A 17,921-nucleotide genomic window follows, 5' to 3' on the forward strand; every position below is an offset into this window, starting at 1 on the left:
CAAGTTTATAGTGTTTTGACAGAGACCATGGATTAGCAGAAAAGGCTAATGAGAGTGTATTTAGTATATACTACGTATAGGTGCTTTTTTTCCCTCTCTTCTTATATAATGAATGTCACTATTTATGTTCCATACCACAACACCAGACTCACTACTAACAACTAAATTTAACAACATGTAGCCATAGACACACACACACGCTAATTTTACATTAGCAACACAATCACTAGCAACTAGCAACTTTACATCACAACACAATCACTTTATTATACTCAGCAACTTATAATGTCACAGCTAAATTTTGTTGCCTGGAACATTCGTGGCATTGGATCTCGGGGGGGGGGAATAAGATACGAAACCACCTCAAAATTTTAAAGGCAAATATTCCGCTCATTACAACTCTAAGCCAATAGGTGTAGCTATTCTAATAAAGAAAATCTCTTTTATACATAACACCACCATCACTGATAGAATAACATAGAATAATCATTGCAAATGTATATGGCCCAAATACTCACAACCCCATCTTTTTTCCTTTCGAACAACTTTCTAACATTTCAGACTCTCCAATTAAGTCATTAATCCAGACTTACAGAATTACAAATTACAAAACCACCTGCAAATGTAAATCTACATAAACCATAAAACAGTTCATGAGTGATTTTGGCCTTGCTAATTGTTAGTGATTAAAACCCCCAAATACAAAAGAATTTACATTCCAGAATTCTACAAAGCATTAAATCTAATGCCTAATAATAAAGCATCAGGTCCAGACGGTTTCCCTGCTGAATTTTACAAAACATTTTGGCCAATATTATCACCTCTCTTTAAAAATTTCATTCATTTATTCATTCACTGTCAAACCGCTTATCCAGTTCATCTTATCGGGTCGCGGTGGGTTCATAGCTCACCCGGAATCACTGGGCACAAGGTGGGATCACACCCTGGAGGGGGCTCCAGTCCTTCATAGGGTGACACACACTCACACATTCACTCACACACTTACACCTAGGGACACTTTTGAGTCAACAATCCACCTACCAACATATGTTTACGGACTGTGGGAGGAAACCGAAGCACCCGGAGGAAACCCACGAGGACACAGGGAGATCACACCAAACTCCTCACAGACAGTCACCTGGAGCGGGACTCAAACCCACAACCTCTAGGTCCCTGGAGCTGTGTGACTGCTACCTATAAAAAATTTATAAAAGAAATCAAACAAAATATGAAATTACCCAACGATATGAATACAGCTACAATTTCCCTCCACCTCAAACCTAATAAAGACCCAACCATACCCTCTAGTTATCAACCTCTCACGCTTAAAAAATTATAAAATTTAAATTTATATTTAAAATTACAAAATATAAGCAAGACATTAGCCAATAGACTGGAAAGTGTAATCCCACATCTAATCCACCCTGATCAAACAGGTTTCATCAAAAGTAGACATTCCTCCACTAACATGCGTAGACTAATTAACATAATCCAACATGCACCGTACAGAAATTACTAACAGCAATAGTAACTCTTGATGCAGAAAAAGCATTTGATAAAGTAAATTGGAAATACTTATTTACCGCATTACACAGAATGGCGTTTTCCTGGAATATTTTATACAATGGATCAAGATCTTATACACCTCACCCATGGTCACTGTAACCACAAATGGGGTAATATCACAAAGGTTCACCTGTCAATGAGGCACTAGGCAAGGATGCCCCCTCTCTCCCCATTTGTTTGCCATCTTCATAGAACCATTAGCTGCAGCAAAATGTCAGAATGAGAATATAAAAGGAATACAGACATTAAACATCCAACATAATATTAGTTGGTAACATGTTAAATAACAGCTCACTAATTACTGGGTATGTACAGAGTAAGTACCTGTTAAGTAAACTGGAAGATACAATAAGCACTGAGTAAGTAAAGGGTATGATACTTGAAATATGTGGTTATTACTGGGTATCTTACAAACATTTTACAAATAAGGAAGAGCAGAAGAGAAACACCCATTTCATCATTAGTCAGCTATGTTCATATAATGTCTTAATACATGTAGGCAAAACAGTGTAAAATATCTCCGAAGTATGTGATGATAACTATTGTGGTAGATCAAATGTGCTGAACCTAATGAGTACAAAGCACCATGAAACTCTGCTAGTGCCTGTACTGAAAGTAGCCAATCATATCCTTCTCTGTATGTGCACTGTAAATAAATGTAAAGGATCTATAATTACATTCAGAACTACAGTGAATTCAAAATAGTAGCTATTCTTCTAGTAAACACAAACCTATATAACACTCCATTTCTTCCCATCCCTCTGACAGGTAGAATTACCATAATTGAAATGTCCATATTGCCCAAAATCAATGCTCCCTGTCCTACACACTGGTTCAAGTCTTTAGACACAGCTATCTCCAACTTCTACTGGAAAAATAAAACTCCCAGAATAAAATTGACCACTTTACAGAAAAAAAACAGGAGCTTAGAAGACCCAAAATTTTACAACTAATTTCTTGCAACTCAATTGCTGTATACACTAAAATGGATTAACCCTAATCAGAGAGACAGCATATGGATTGATATTGAACAAATTTTATGCAAAGATATCAAGATAGCAGATCTTCCATTTATCAGCCACACACTCAAAATCCATCAATAACAATAACTCTGACAGCTTGGTGGATTTCATAAAATCACAAACTCCAATCTCTCACTGAGCATGAATACTCCCATCTAGAACAACCCTGTTCTAGTTATGTCTAGAAAACCATTGTACTTTACGTTATGGAGGGAAAAAGGCATCACACATCTTAAACATCTATTCCACAATAACACCCAGGTCTCACTTTCATATATCACCTTGAATTTCTGCATGGGGAGTAATCAGTTCATCTATTTCCAACAGCTAAAATCACTACTAAGCTCCAAAATCAAAACAAATGAAAACACATTAAATCTACCACCAGTAATTTCTGATTTGGGAGGATCCTCTCTAAAAAAGTTATCTAAAATATATACCTGAGCTCAAAATAACAATTCCAACATAACAATGGGCAATAGACCTATGTATTATATCCAGTGCCGAATACTGCACACAAATATGTAAAAATAACTTCCATATGATCACAAGCACTATTCTACAAACCATACAATATAAAGTCATCCACAGAACACACTACACCAGGCAAAATATTTAAATGGGATTTAGCAAATCTGACATCTGTTTAATGTGAAAATCTAATTATTGTAGTCTTTTCGTATGAAGTAATTACGATTAATCACTATAAATATGGAGATGTGAAAATCAGCATATGCTCACTGTCATAACAAAATCTTACATCCCCAAAATAGCATCTTTACAGGAGAAGCAATAATTACTCAACTCTCAATAAAGTAAGCAAAAACAGCAAGATTTATCTTTTGGGTGTAAATTTTTAAAAACAGGAAAATTTCAGCTGTTTTAAAAAGTACAGTTTTCAAATTCTACATTTAAATTTGCCCATGATTTTACATCTTGTGGAACTGAATTCAATTAATTCAATCCACATCCAAGTCTTCCTCGTCTGAGTCACACTATGTTTTATCAACTAAGCTTGCCCAAAACACCTGTGGGTTAAAATGGTTGACAACAGTGACCCAGTGAAATAATTCAATAGTCTCTATCAAGCCCAGTGCCTCTTAATTCCTTCATGGTATCGTTTTCATTCTGTCTTCTCTCCATGCTAATTCAGTTAGGTAAATAATCTCATTGCCCTTTTACTTTCTGATTGGCTCTATGGGACGATTTGAAGCATGCTTAGTAGGTACTTTGGTGTGTTGTGCAACAGTCATGACTCCTTATTTGACCCCAGGAAAGTGCCCTGCTCTACAGGTATGTGCTCTTGGTAAAACACAACTTAAAACACAAATAAAATGGCATTACCAGTCATCTATTACCATGACAGTTTGACACTTTTGCCTGTTCATCATACAACATGAGGTTTGTTTTACAGGCAAAAGAATAAGAGGTGTAAAATAACAGTAAACTCAGTGAGCTGTTGTGCTGCCACTCCTATGGCTTTAAAAGCTCCAGAATTGATCTAAAGCACATTAATCTTCTTTGCTGCGATAAGCACATAGCCAACTTATAAACTTGACGCTCCTGAGGGGTGTAGCGTTTTATTGTGAGTTGTGCTTCATCATCATGATCACTGTAGTGTGTATGTGTCAAATGATCCTACTACTGCTGTGACACTGTGCGATAAATATATAAATATTATACTTTTTGGCCAAACGTTATTTTAAATGAATGATTTAATGTAGAAACTAGAAACCAGAAGTAACTAAAATAAATTAAATCTATAGAAGGGGTTTTATGAGTGAGGTTTTCGATGCGAGGATGAGAGTCATGAGAGTATTAAATGAGGTCAGGTGCTGGTTTTGAATTAGTTCTGCACAACAGACATCACATTCATCTTAAGGTTACTGGATGGAGTGCCATCATTCTAGAGAATGCAGTTGCACGGCTCTATAGTTCTAAGTATTTTCTCTGAATTCAAACTCCTCCGCAGCTGTTTCAGTGTGTCCTATTGTTTTATAGGCTTTATTTACAGTGATTATACAAGTTGTGCATGTCCAATTAAACATGTGTCCACAATAGGTGCAGCTTAAAGTTTGAGTAGGTGATGTGCCTTAAAATATGTGTTATATGTTTTGAAATACTCTTTCCTTCACCATAGAAATCAGTAAATCAGATGGTCTACTGATATTAGGGCTGGGCGGTATCAAATGTGGACATATCTTAATATCAGGATGGAATTTCAGTTCAATTTCAATTATGTGTGTTGTGACTATTTTTATTTATATATTTATTTATTTATTTATTTATTTATTTAAAGTACAATGCCAAAGTTCATTTAAGTGCATTTAAGACAGCCACAGGGAGGGGGTGCTGTGAGAGCTCATTGATTGTTATCACAGTCTGAAAATGGGTGTGGAAACAAACACAACCCTAGCTGTGAATTGAGGGTTAAAAAAAGGACAGGAATGAAGCTGAAAGTAGGCAAAATACCTAAAAGACCCTTCATTTGACTTACGTTTGAGGCTTTATGCTCTTAATGTGTGTGTTTTGAGAATCATTTCACTTAAAAATCATCTGCTGCTAAACCACAAGTGCCTGAACAGTGTAGATCCTGTCTTATTTCGCTAATTTTCAAACCTTTCGGTTCCTTCAGCTGAAATTTGCTCTGGGAGAATTATCCTTTCATGTTGTAGGGGTGTGGCCTTGGAATGAGGCCTGAAAGTAGAAGGTGGGACTTACAATGTACAAATGGTCTTACTTGCTGATTTCTATATAATTACCTATTCCAAATTTAAGGTAGTGGAATTTATTAATTTACCAGAAATATCCACAAGTATTTAGACAAATACTGTAGTTCATGCTGCCAAGTAAGTTTCAATAATAAATGAATTCAATCATTAGCCATTTAATGTTTGTCAAATGGTCCTGACATCACAGATGTCCACAATGAGCAGCATCATGATGGCAACCTCCTTTAAACTTTCCCTTCTTTACGGTTAGGACAGGCCTCCACAGGCAGGTGAACTCAGGGCAGGTTTTATATAATCACTCTCAGTTCTGTGCCAGAGCTTCTTTTTAAGCAAGTGCTCTGTATGTTCTCTCATTCAGCTAAGGAAAGCTGTCATTATCCAATTAACGGCAGTTATTTTAAGCAACTACCACTTTTCAATCGCACACGGACATAAGTGGTTTAGATTGTCCGAAGCTCGCTGCAGGGCCTTCTGAACACGGGCAGTCTGCTGATGAATGTCCAGGTGTGGCTAGCTAGCAGGGCTCCTGAACACTGGCTGAGAAGAAGTGTAGCAGCTTTGGAGCAGGAGCATACTCGTGGAGCAGGGCACTGAGCAGCAGGTGAGGAACGGGCTGTTCCCTCACGGTCGCACAGGGTAGCCATGGGCCACAAGCACAGCAGCCTGGACGAAATCCTGGCAGAGGATATGCACCACTGGTACAACAAGTTCATGAAGGAGTCTCCATCAGGCCTCATCACTCTCTTTGAGCTGAAGTGCATACTCGGGCTGCAGGGTATGAACAAGGACGCCAGCAGTTATGTGGACCAGATTTTCTACACATTCGATATGGATGGGGTAAGGACAGGGTGGATTAATTTTGGAATGGGTTTCGTAGGTTTCTTCTTTGCTTACACACATCTTACTGTCTCTGTAAACTGAAATCAGTCGAGTAACTGGGTATTATGGACACTACTGACCAAAAAATAAATAAATACAAATTCAAAAATTGACCAAAATATTTATCATATTTATATATGATTTGTAAATGCCAGCTGATCTAAATATTATCCCCAAATGACCCGAGTGAATTTGACCAATACAAATGAACCAATACTACTTGGATTGTATCAGTATATTTAGTCAGATTATTGTATATCCAAACTTACAATGTGTCTCTTGAAAACAAAATTTAGTCAGTACCAATATTTATTTCATGTACATTAAGGTTTCAGTATGCACACCCACAACTTGTTTAGAAAGGAACACCCTGAAGCAACTGCACTTGAGCCGTATGTGCCAAGCATAGGATGGAGGAGTGTAAAATTCCACTGTGACAGGTTTTATGTTCTCTGGAGAGATGAAGCACGTCCAACTTCAATACCTAATATGATGAAACACTTGTTGTTTAAGACCATGACATTAATGGTGGGAAACTAGCAGATGTGTTGCAATTTCCGCTCAAAAGTGTCACATGATGGATTCTTTAAACCACATTTTCGTACTTGTCAGCTGCAATTTTATTTTTGCTTTTTCAGACCATCAACTCATGCAAATTAGTCGCACACACAAACCTAACCTGTATTTCTGTGATTACTTGATTACAAATGCAGCAAAAGCTAAGCATTAATACTGTTTTAAATATCAGCTAAGTGGAAACACATTTCTGAACCTGTTATTTTTGAGTAAGCAATTATCTGACATTATTCCAATACAAACCCAATCATAATTTCATATTCACAGCCGCTTTATAGTGACAAGTTTGAGTCTTTTTGGATCTTGATATTATATAACAGTATAGGGGACTATTTGCTTTTGAGTAAATGATAACACTGTCCCATTGATTAATGATCATTAAAAACCAATTTAAGCCAAGAATAAATAAATAAATAAATATTAATAATAATCAGTAAAAATAAAACACTCAAGTAACTCTAAGCACATGCATGGATGATCCAACAGTTTGTAGGCACTATAACTAGTGAATTCTGTTACCCAGGTGCACCCACTGTGGACACAGACATTAAATTGTGCGCAGTTTGTAAAAGCTGCTGCACTTGAGATTAGGTTCCATTCACATTGTAAAAACATTAGTAGTTTAAACCCTTCCAGCACTGAGCTGTGCAGCAGTAGAACTGCATTCTCTGTGGTGCAGCTATATTAAACATTTGGGATAAGCTGGATGAGCAGGTGCCCAACACCTTCAGGTCAAATAGTGTAGGTCAATGTAGGTCAAATGTGAAACGCTAAAATGATTTTTTTGCTCTGTTGTCTGTTAAGGATGGATATATAGACTTTGTGGAGTATATTGCTGCTGTCAGCCTACTGCTTAAGGGGGAAATCAACCAGAAATTAAAGTGGTACTTCAAACTTTTTGACCAAGATGGCAACGGAAAAATTGACAAGGATGAACTGGAGACCATATTCACGGTGACTATAGGAAACTCACTCATTCTAACATCACACACTAACATCTATCTGGCTAGTTATATTGCTTCCATATTTCTATCCCTTTGTCTACACACAAACATCTTTCTACCTATCTATTAAATAGTATTTTTATTGTGTCCTTGATTTGATGAATAATCAGGAGTATTATTATCATTAACTACAAATTTATTCTTTCATTGTATGTAACCACTTATCCAGTTCAGGGTCACGGTGGGTCCGGAGCCTACCTGAAATCACTGGGTGCAAGATAGGAACACAGCCTGGAGGGGGCACCAGTCCTTCACAGGGCGACACAAACTCACACCAAACTCCTAACAGACAGTCACCTGGAGTAGGGTTTTAACCCCCAACCCCAGATGCCTGGAGCTGTGTGACAGTGAAACTATCTGTTGCGCCACCGTGCCGACCTCATTAACTACATATCTACTGTAAAAAAAATAGTTCTATCATAAAAATGTCAACATTATTTTATTACATCTGAGTTTTTGCAATTAAATATTTTGTAATCAAAGTTGTAGTTGTCAGTAACAGAGTGCTCCGAGCTGACAGGCGCATTAAGCTGGAAATCAGGCAAAGCCACTTACACTGTGGATGATCTAATTTAATCTCATTCAAGCCATGAAGTCACACTCCCCATTTGGTCTGACCTCAGACGTTCTCCATTTAGAAATAAGAGGCACACCAAACTACGCTATTTAAAATCTATGCTGTTCTAGCTAGAACCTCAAATTAGAAAAAGTTGAAATGGTACAAAAAAAAAAGTTTTTTTTCTTGAATTTAATTTGTGTTACAGACTTCATAACCACAAGATATTTCTATGCTTTGTCTCAATAACGATGTGATTTCAAAAAGGTTATGTCTATAACCTTTCTAACCTATATAGGAAAGCACTAATTTGCTAAGTGTCAACTTTTCCAACCAACACACGCACCCTTAAAAAAAAGGTGCTACAAAGTGTGAAATACCATAGTAGGAACATTTTTACTTAGGAACTATTTTTGCTTATAATTTTAAATGGGTAAACTTTTAAAACTTTAAAATACTCTTCTCACTCACATACCTCTTAGACAAACATGGTTCTTTATGAAACCAAAAGTGGTTCTTCTATGGCATCGCTCAAAGACCCCTTTGTAGTATCTTTACTTTTAAGAGTGTACTAAAATTATTCCTCATTGAAAGACGGTTAGGGATTGTTTTGCAAAATTTAAAGGGTTTCCAGGAATCTGATGAATTTCAGTGTGTAAAGGGCTAGGACGCAAGCCAAAGTTGATTAACCATGATCTCTGATCCCTCTGTCAGGTGTCATTCAAACTGTCATTCATCAAGGACTATCATTCATTTGTTGTCGATATAACCACATTGGGCTCAGACTTGCTTTGGCAAACATGTCAAGCAATACAAAATGTAGTTACATGCCCAAAGGCTTCAAAATTCACTGTTCCAAATGGAAGACTAATGTTAAATATGTCCAGAAACACTGGGCTTAGAGGCATCTGGGATAAAGCCGTGCACAGTAGAAACATGTACTGTGCATAGTCACACAAATCTATATTAAAACCTTTTTTGAAAAAATGGATGCCAATACTCTTAACCAACATTGATGATGACTATCCAAACTGTTAGAAGCCACAAAATTCTAAGTCTGTCATGGTTTTGGTTTGTCTCATTGCCCTTGACAAAGGTAGTTTACTTCATTACACCATTAAGACTAAGTTGTACACACAACAACATATTTTTCATGGAAGCTGCCCATGTATATTTTTAACTAGAATATTCTAATTCACATTTAACTCATGTTCATCACACCCTTTTTTTTACATTGTCCACAACTTTAGGTTTATTACAAACATTTTAATTGCTAATTTAATTTGTCATGCTAATAGATATACATTGTGAATCAAAAGTCATAGGACACCCTTTTATTAGAGAAACCAAAGGGAAAATGACATATCTGAATACCCCAGAACTAGCCTTGCGCTCAGTGATTCTGGGTAGGCTCCGGACCCACCGTGACCCTGAACTGGATAAGCAGTTACAGACAATGAACGAATGAATAAAATTAATGATTAAATGTATACCCCAGCAAGTAACGGGTGTGGGGGCCTTTTAAACTATGTCTGGAACTTGGCTGTTGTCTTAAAAGCAGCCATATTGGATCAAGGGCAAGTTTTTCCAGTGGGAAGTGGTCATGTAGCATATCAAAGACAACCAAAATTGTCTCAGGAATTGATTGCTGCAATCAAATGTCTCTTGTGGTTCAAAAGTTATCAACCCAGAAATTTCAAAAGTTTTGTTGTTCGGTACAAACTCATTACAGGCTCAACCACACCCTAAATGCTGAGCGCCATCTTCGGTCAGAAGAGATGGGAAGTATTGTCAGGTAGTGCTGAGCATTTAGGTAGATCCCCTCACCCATTACTTGCTGGGGTATTTAGATATGTTATTTTCCCTTTTGTTTCTGAAATAAAAGGCTGACATTTGACTTCTGATTAACCCTGTAGTGCACTTTAACAAACAACTTTACACACATGATAATCCCAGCAACCACCTTGAAAACCTAAGCAACACCCATGCAAAGTCTTAGCAAACACTTGGAATGCTACAGCAAGCACTCATAGCAAAACTCATAGGAACCATGTAGTAATAGCATAGCCAAAAGCACAAATGAATGAGAATATTAAAACAAGCTGCAATCTTTGAGAGACATTTTTCTGTTTTGTTTGTTTCCAACAGGCCATACAAGACATCACTCGAAAATATGACATTGTACCAGAGGACATTGTTTCACTTATATTTGAAAAAATTGATGTCAGCGGAGAAGGTTAGAGCAAACGAAACCTGAAAAATTAGGGCATTTGCATGATTTAAAACAGGATCTCTGAAAAAAACATTTGCTTAATTCTGCAACACTATTACCTCAGCTTTTATCTGATCTTAAACCTTTATGTATCTGATAACCTAAACACATCTTTACCCTCCATTTGATCAAGGTGAACTGACACTTCAAGAGTTCATTGAAGGAGCCAAAGGCCATCCTGAGATTATGAAGATGCTGAAAAAGATGATGGACTTGACCCCTGTCCTGGTCATCATAGTTGAAGGACGTCGGAATATGATTAAAAGCAAATAATGATTTGCAACAAAGACAAATTCTGTAAGGAAAAAAATTCCCCACTGAAAGCCAAACACAAAGGAAATAAGGCTTTTTTGCACAAGACATCACACAGGAGAAAAGCACAGGATACTGTGGGAACGGTGAGGTACAAAGCCACCCAGGACTGATCCTTTAATGCGTTAAGGTGTTCAGAGGAGACTGCTGGCAAGACTCAAACTACAGGAACACACTTCTTTTTAAGGAAAGTCTCAGGTGTGAGATTGCCAAGGACTTTATGAGGATGTGGTGCTTTTGCATCATGTTGGTAAGCACTTTTCATTTGTACTTAACAGAAGAGTTTGCTACAGGAGGCAGTGCTCAAAAACAGAGCCATCAAAATGTAAATGGTTTACAAGGAGGACGAGAAGACAGAATCGTCCCTTCACACTCTGAACTTCCCAATGGAAGTTAGTTCCTTGATGCAGGTAAAAGAAAAATGCAGTAACCTAATATTAAGGGATTTAGTAAAACAACAGACCTTATCACAATGCACACATGTACTAAAGAGCCCTCCTTTGCCTTTGCTATTTTGATCAATTAGTATTTTATTTAGTCATGCAAACACTAATATTAGTTTCATATTGCATTTTGTACATTATTGATTTAATACATCTGAACAATAGATGTTCTTAAATTTAAATAATGTAAAAACATTTGGGTCCATCGAACAATTCAAATAATTAAAGGATCCTGGGGCTGTGGGTGTGAGTCTCTCAGAGGAATGTAAAGGTGAACAAATTTTCTTCTTTTTTAATCAAACATTTTATTCTGGTGTTCAATAAACACTGTACTTGGACTGCTTGATATTCACCTGACATATCTGTAAATTGAAAATCAAGATTATTGCATGCTCTGCTACACCGTTATGTTGTTGCCTTATTAAAAAATAAAAATGAAAATATTTTATATTTTTCAATGTTGTGGTTCAAGCAATTCCAACAAATTAAACAAATTCACTATTTAGAACGAAGAATGAGAAGACTTTTTAAAAAATCTTTTTTTAAAAATTGTATTTCTTTATTTAATAATATAACATACTAGAAAATTACTCTCCAAATCCCAGTTAATTACATTTTACACCCGAGAGCAAGTTCACCCCAGAAAAGCAAGACAATCTTCACCTGTTTGGGCCCTGAAGTAACATTTTGGTCTCAACCCTTGTCATGTATTCAGCCTTCCACATTATCTCTAACGATTCTTACTTACAGAGCTTTGGCTTTGATTGTGGAGTTTTGTGTGGTCAGCACTGAGAGATAGAGTCTCACAAAAGAGTAGAGCACACCCAGTGAGCAGTAGACGGAGGTCAGGAGAAGTGGGAAAAAAGGCAGTGCTTTCTGCCAGGACATCAGTGGGTAAACAAACTCACACACCAGCTCCAGAGGAACCAGGCCCAGAAGATAGGCAACTTCCACTGAGTTCAGCAAGTGCCCTCTTTTACTGAATGATAATGAGAAACAATCATAAATTCCATAAACTAAAAATTTTTGAATTTTAAAATGCTAAATTACATTTAAAACAGATAACAAGAGGATGACAAGAGCACTTGTTATAATTGTCTCCAGTATCACAATATATCATCACTTCTAGTGCATTCACTGGTCATTTTACATATTTATATGTTACAATACAACAATGTAATAATACAATACCATTACACATTTTTCGACTGTTAAATTATTATAAAAGTTATTATAAGTAATACATATATGACCACTGATTTATTATAATTTTTATTATAAATGAATTTAGCTGAAAATATCCCAATGATCAAATCAGCCAGATAAGCACTTCAGGGCTTTGTGAAATTTAGAGCTAATAATCTTTAAAAGATATTCAAAGATGAAACAAGTGACTTCAAATCTATTGAACTTACCTAAAAAGCTTCTTTAGGGAGCTGAATGCAAAGACTGTAAACAGCAGCATGAGAAGAATTTTGAGAGGCAGTTCTGTAGACGAAAGATGATGAAAATGTCAAAATATTAAACCCAAGTTGGTCATTGTGAAATGAGGAGCTGTCAGAGACTGACCAGTACATACCCTGGGCTGTGAAGAGCAGTGGAAAGAGAGAAAAATGACCAGTTGTGCTTAGGATCAGAAATGTTCTGGCATCTTCCTTGCTCTGGACTGCAAGCAAACTAGAGGGGTGTGTGTGGGGGAGTGGAAGAATACCATGTGAGAAAACTGGCAAGTCTGACAATGTCCAGCATTCATTACATAACACAAAAACCAAGGGATTACCTTAAAGGCAGTATTGCCATCAGTATGGCTTTCTCGTGCACATGCCAACCAAACATGAATGATCCAAGGGCACATATAACCACACAGTGCAGAAAACCTCTGACTCCATTAGGTCTCCGCCACATACAGAATAGTGCAGGCTAAAGGGAATAAATGGTAAACACTAAGCTAAAAGTTGACAAAAAGAGCACGATCTGCAAAAAATCTTACCACTGTTGGCTTGCTTTGCCTTCAAAAACTCATGCTTCAATTCTTGCTTGCTAATCAATTTACATCAATGTTACCGATTTGTTAGCCACTCACTAGACACTTGTCCAGACTACTCACCAAGATGGAGAGTAATGTGCAAATTAGTGTCATCAACGGAGACACAGTTGGAAGAACAGAGTGCTGGAATTCTTGAACCAAACCCCCCGTCATTGAAGCCTTGGGAAGTTTGTTAATGTCAAGCAGCTTGAGTTTAACACCTATGATTTCAAACATTTACTTGTTAATATGAGACTAATCCATATGAAATCACACTTAAAATTTCGTAAGTACACTGCAAGCCGCAATCATAAACATGAATTTGTAAATAAAAATTCATACCCAATATAGAAAGAGCTTTATCTGCAATGTTGTAAAGAGCCCAGATATTAGGAGCCCAGTAAGCATGACACAGCCCACGTTTGAAAGGGAAGAGTCTGGAAAGGACTTGCTGGAGTTGTCCCTTGGAGAGATGCATCAAAAAAAGAAGAAAAAGAAAAAAGAAATGGAGTTGAGAATTGAATTATTCTCCATATTAACATGTCCAGTTCTGAGACTGAGGGCTTGTCAAACATTTTCTCTAATAATTCTTTTTAATGTCATAAATCAACCAATATATTGATGCCTAATGGTCTTGATATATTAGAATCTGAGTACAAAACATACTTTAAAACACAGCTGTCAACATGTGGGGAACCCAATCTTTGGAAACGAGCTGAGTCCTAATACAGGGCAGTTTTATATTATTCTCATCAGTAATATTTGCTATTTTTTTTCATAGAAAAAAGTTCTGTTTACATACCATCATAATGAAAGGTCCGAATGACACCGCAAAGATGGACAAAACAATTGATCCAAGAGCTACTAACCGAAAAAGACTCAAACTCTTCCACTGCAATGAACCATCTAGGAAAGAAATAAAGGCCATTTAAGGACTTCAAAAAACTGAATATCAAAAGCAACTGTTTTTTTTTTTTTTTTTTTTTAAGTCATGCTGAAAAAAATGTACCTGCATTACTTTGAGTGAAGCAGAAACATCTCAGCAGGAATATTCCATAGGCAGGAGCAATGTACAGATATATATGCTTCAGGTTTAAGAGGATGGAAAACAGTAAAGCACCTTCTAAATGTCTGGCCTGTTGAGATGTATATGCATAAAAAGGCATTAAGAATGCACTTTATTCAGCATATGAGTAAGCAAATAAAACACATTCATATTCATAAAAGCCATTTTTGTACAAGTGAGATATAGACATTACACTACACAAAAACTGCTATATTTTGTTTTGAAACAAAGGTTATGTCCCCACTACTATAATTTTAGATTACTGTAGTTCATGTTCGTAAGCTGTAAATGAACTAACAAGGTAAACCTGTTTACAAATAAAGAAGAAAGACTAAAAAACACCTGAAAATGTCGTGCAACAGACAGAAGTAGAACTCCAAAGAGAAAGCCATTATACTGGAAATGGATATCTGTATGAAACGATTCAAGGTCAAAACATGAGCTCAGTTAAGAGTGTTTAATTATGTTCCTTTGAAGGATACGGTCAACGATGAGAAGACCAAAGTTCCACAGCAGCAGAGTAGCCAAAATGAAAGAGGGCTTCCCCAACAAATCCTTCCCTTTATCCTCTCGCAAACATTTGCAACACCTAGAAATATCGCAAACCAGTCACGATATTTTCCAGTGCAGGAAAATGTTGAACCACTGTTTAATTACGAACATCAGCGTGACCAAAATAATGAACAAAAGTTCTATACAGCTGAGATCATTAAAAAACAGTAAAGTACATCAATATCTGTGTACACACACTTACTCTTTAACTGCATAAATGAAAACCAGATCAGTGACAATGACAGACAGCCTCTGGAACAACACTGTGGCGGGACTTGTATAATTCACATTCTGTACCACCAGCATCTCCTTATCAAAATATTTGGCAATGTGCGACAATCCATATTCAAACCAAGCAAACAGTGGAGGATAGTCCAGCGTCCACTCAGAAGTTTCCTGAAAATGCAAAGGGAACAAAGGATACATTTTTTTTTTAATTGGGCCAGCATAAAGTTTGTAAAGCACTGATATATATGACAAATTAGAGTGCACTGTCTCTCATATGCAAGTAAGGTAAAAAGCACACCCCATGAGATTAGAGAATTACGACCCCACTTAGAGAATATTTGTGGATAATAATTATTCATTTTTATATATGTAATTCAATTAAAATACACGTTATATTCCATAATCTCTTCACTGCACCTTCAAGACCAGTACCTGGAAATGACGTCTGTTCGGATTGGCTATGGTGTAATTATGAAGACAGAATCACTTATTGTATCTTAGAAGTGAATGTTCATGTACAGTTTAAAACGAGATGGTGTGTATGTGTGAAGTTATAAAAATAAGATATAAACCCTATAACTTACCTCATAGTACCACTGGGACAAAGGCAGGGAGTGAGTAATAGCAAGCCAGTTCCGATGAACTTCAAAATCTGTAGAGTGGCTGTAATAAATAAGTTTTAAACAAATTATTTATTAATTATGTAAAGACTGTTGTTTAAAAATGTAGCTAGATCTGAAAAAAATGAACACCTATGTATTATTGTCAGAATTAATTAAAGAACACCTCCGCTAAACAATTAGAACTAAACCCTTAAAATCTCATCTTTGTTCATCAAAGTAAGTTATAATTTCCAAGAAAAAAATACCTTTGATGCAAATCTACACCTTCACCCCCATGTGCATGCAACACAACACCACCTTATAAATATGCCTCACGATTTGTACATCCCTATCTACATCCCTCCAACACTCACAGCATAAAATCTCCACCCCACAAATTGATTGGATTGGGTCCTTAGGTTTTTGAAGTATGAAACACTGCTGATTTGAAGCCGAAATGCTCAGGCATGATATTTACCACTTATTTTGCACATGGTACGTCTTCTAGTAGATAAACAACATCTAACAGATATATTAAAAAGGTAAAAAGCTTCATTTTTATTGGTGGGGGTCATTCATTCTATAAACTTCTGTAACTCCTTCATCTTAATCAAAGCTTCAGTGGGTGCAGAGCCTACACAGATTCAACAAGCACAAGGCAAGGACACACACTGGATTCTTTGTTTACATACTACTTGTATGGTCTAAACAGAGAGGCATGAAATAAAATAAGCTGTTTTTGAGAAGTTGCGTATGAACCCACGTTTTCCGTGATCAATGCACAGTGTCTACCCGTGGGGTATAAAACATCCCAGCAAAAATTTTTGGGGTGATTTGGAATAGTCTTGGTGCTCCAAAATGAATCACCCAACTTCAGTCCAAACTAGGGTGACCAGACGTCCTCTTTTTTAGACTTAAAAAAATGTCCGGGCGGAATTTCACAAACGTCCGGGTTTTGTTTTTCTAGAGTTTACATAGAATTTTGAAAAGCGTTTCGTTCACAAACTAGTCCCGCCCTCCCCTACTCCGATTGGTTCGCTTGATTTAGAAGGGGGCGTGGTTAATTAGCCCAAAATCTTATGATTGGACGGTCTGACTGTAGCGCTACCGTTATTGGTCGAGAACCCTCCCCGGAGACGTGTCCACTTTTTCACCACCTCAAATCTAGTCACCCTAGTCCAAATTATTGTTGAAGCAGAAGAGAGCAAATAAATATGCTGAATGAACAGGTCATTCTGGTAGCACAGTGTAATTCTGGAATGTTATTTTCAGTAAATAAGATGTTTTATGAGTTTTTGAACTTAATATCATAAATGGATATTCATAACAATCTGTCAACAGCCCAGCACCGCATATGAGCGAGAGGGCGGACTCAGGCCGTTTAGAAATATTAGAACACACACTGAAAACACACTGAACTAATTCTGCTGTAACCTGCACTTACTAAGCGTTTATGAGAAGACATTTGATGAAGGAAACTCCGAGAGACAAAGACACAAACCAGCTACTCTCTGCACTCATGGGCGCCGCCATGACAGAGACACACTTCACTACAAAAACAGAGAGGGTCTACTGAGCCTGTAAACACACACGGGGAGAGCTGAAACTCGGGCTCGGTCTCAAATCACAACGCACTCCTCATGCAGTGCAGTGTAGGTCAATACACTGTGGTTACTACACTATAAACGTGCATTACATTTTAGACAGAGCCTATAAAATTATATATATTAAATATAATACGCAATATTTAGACGTAGAAACTGTTAAAGAACGGCCCATAAACTGCACTACATAGGGAGTAAAAAAGCATCTTAAGTCTTCTGGGTTCGTCCAAAGCCAGAGAGCGCTCCAAAGAGTGACTGCATGAATGGGTTCGTAGTTTCTGTTTTTCACAACACAGAAAGTAATATCAACACTGCTCTCGTATTTTCGAGTGTTTTTAAACGCCAAGTGTAAGACACTATATAAGACCGCAGAAGTAGTGACCCCAACTCTGCTCTGACCTAACAGACTTTTGTAGAGAAATAGACACGTAGTGTGTTGTCGCAAAATTGTACAACCAGGCTTATTCCCCCCCTTGCAGTC

At 37.0% G+C, this 17,921-nt stretch overlaps 2 protein-coding genes across 2 annotated transcripts; one reads left to right on the plus strand and one right to left on the minus strand.

Moving 5' to 3' along the window:
- Positions 1 to 5,962: 5,962 nt before the first annotated feature.
- On the plus strand, positions 5,963 to 10,880 carry guca1d (guanylate cyclase activator 1d). Its single transcript, XM_066645281.1, has 4 exons — positions 5,963 to 6,157; positions 7,580 to 7,729; positions 10,484 to 10,571; positions 10,741 to 10,880. Exons 1-4 carry the CDS (start codon positions 5,963 to 5,965, stop codon positions 10,878 to 10,880), a joined length of 573 nt encoding a protein of 190 aa, XP_066501378.1.
- Positions 10,881 to 11,512: 632 nt separating this feature from the next.
- On the minus strand, positions 11,513 to 17,822 carry alg8 (ALG8 alpha-1,3-glucosyltransferase). Its single transcript, XM_066646707.1, has 13 exons — positions 17,281 to 17,822; positions 15,819 to 15,897; positions 15,209 to 15,402; positions 14,937 to 15,043; positions 14,797 to 14,864; positions 14,398 to 14,524; positions 14,191 to 14,294; positions 13,731 to 13,851; positions 13,470 to 13,609; positions 13,143 to 13,282; positions 12,942 to 13,039; positions 12,778 to 12,850; positions 11,513 to 12,341 (listed from the first exon to the last, which is right to left on the minus strand). The coding sequence occupies exons 1-13, from the start codon at positions 17,367 to 17,369 to the stop codon at positions 12,107 to 12,109; spliced, it is 1,575 nt and encodes a 524-aa protein (XP_066502804.1). The 5' UTR covers positions 17,370 to 17,822; the 3' UTR covers positions 11,513 to 12,106.
- Positions 17,823 to 17,921: the final 99 nt, after the last annotated feature.

Source organism: Hoplias malabaricus, chromosome 15 (genome assembly GCF_029633855.1).
Source record: "Hoplias malabaricus isolate fHopMal1 chromosome 15, fHopMal1.hap1, whole genome shotgun sequence".
NCBI lineage: Eukaryota > Metazoa > Chordata > Actinopteri > Characiformes > Erythrinidae > Hoplias > Hoplias malabaricus.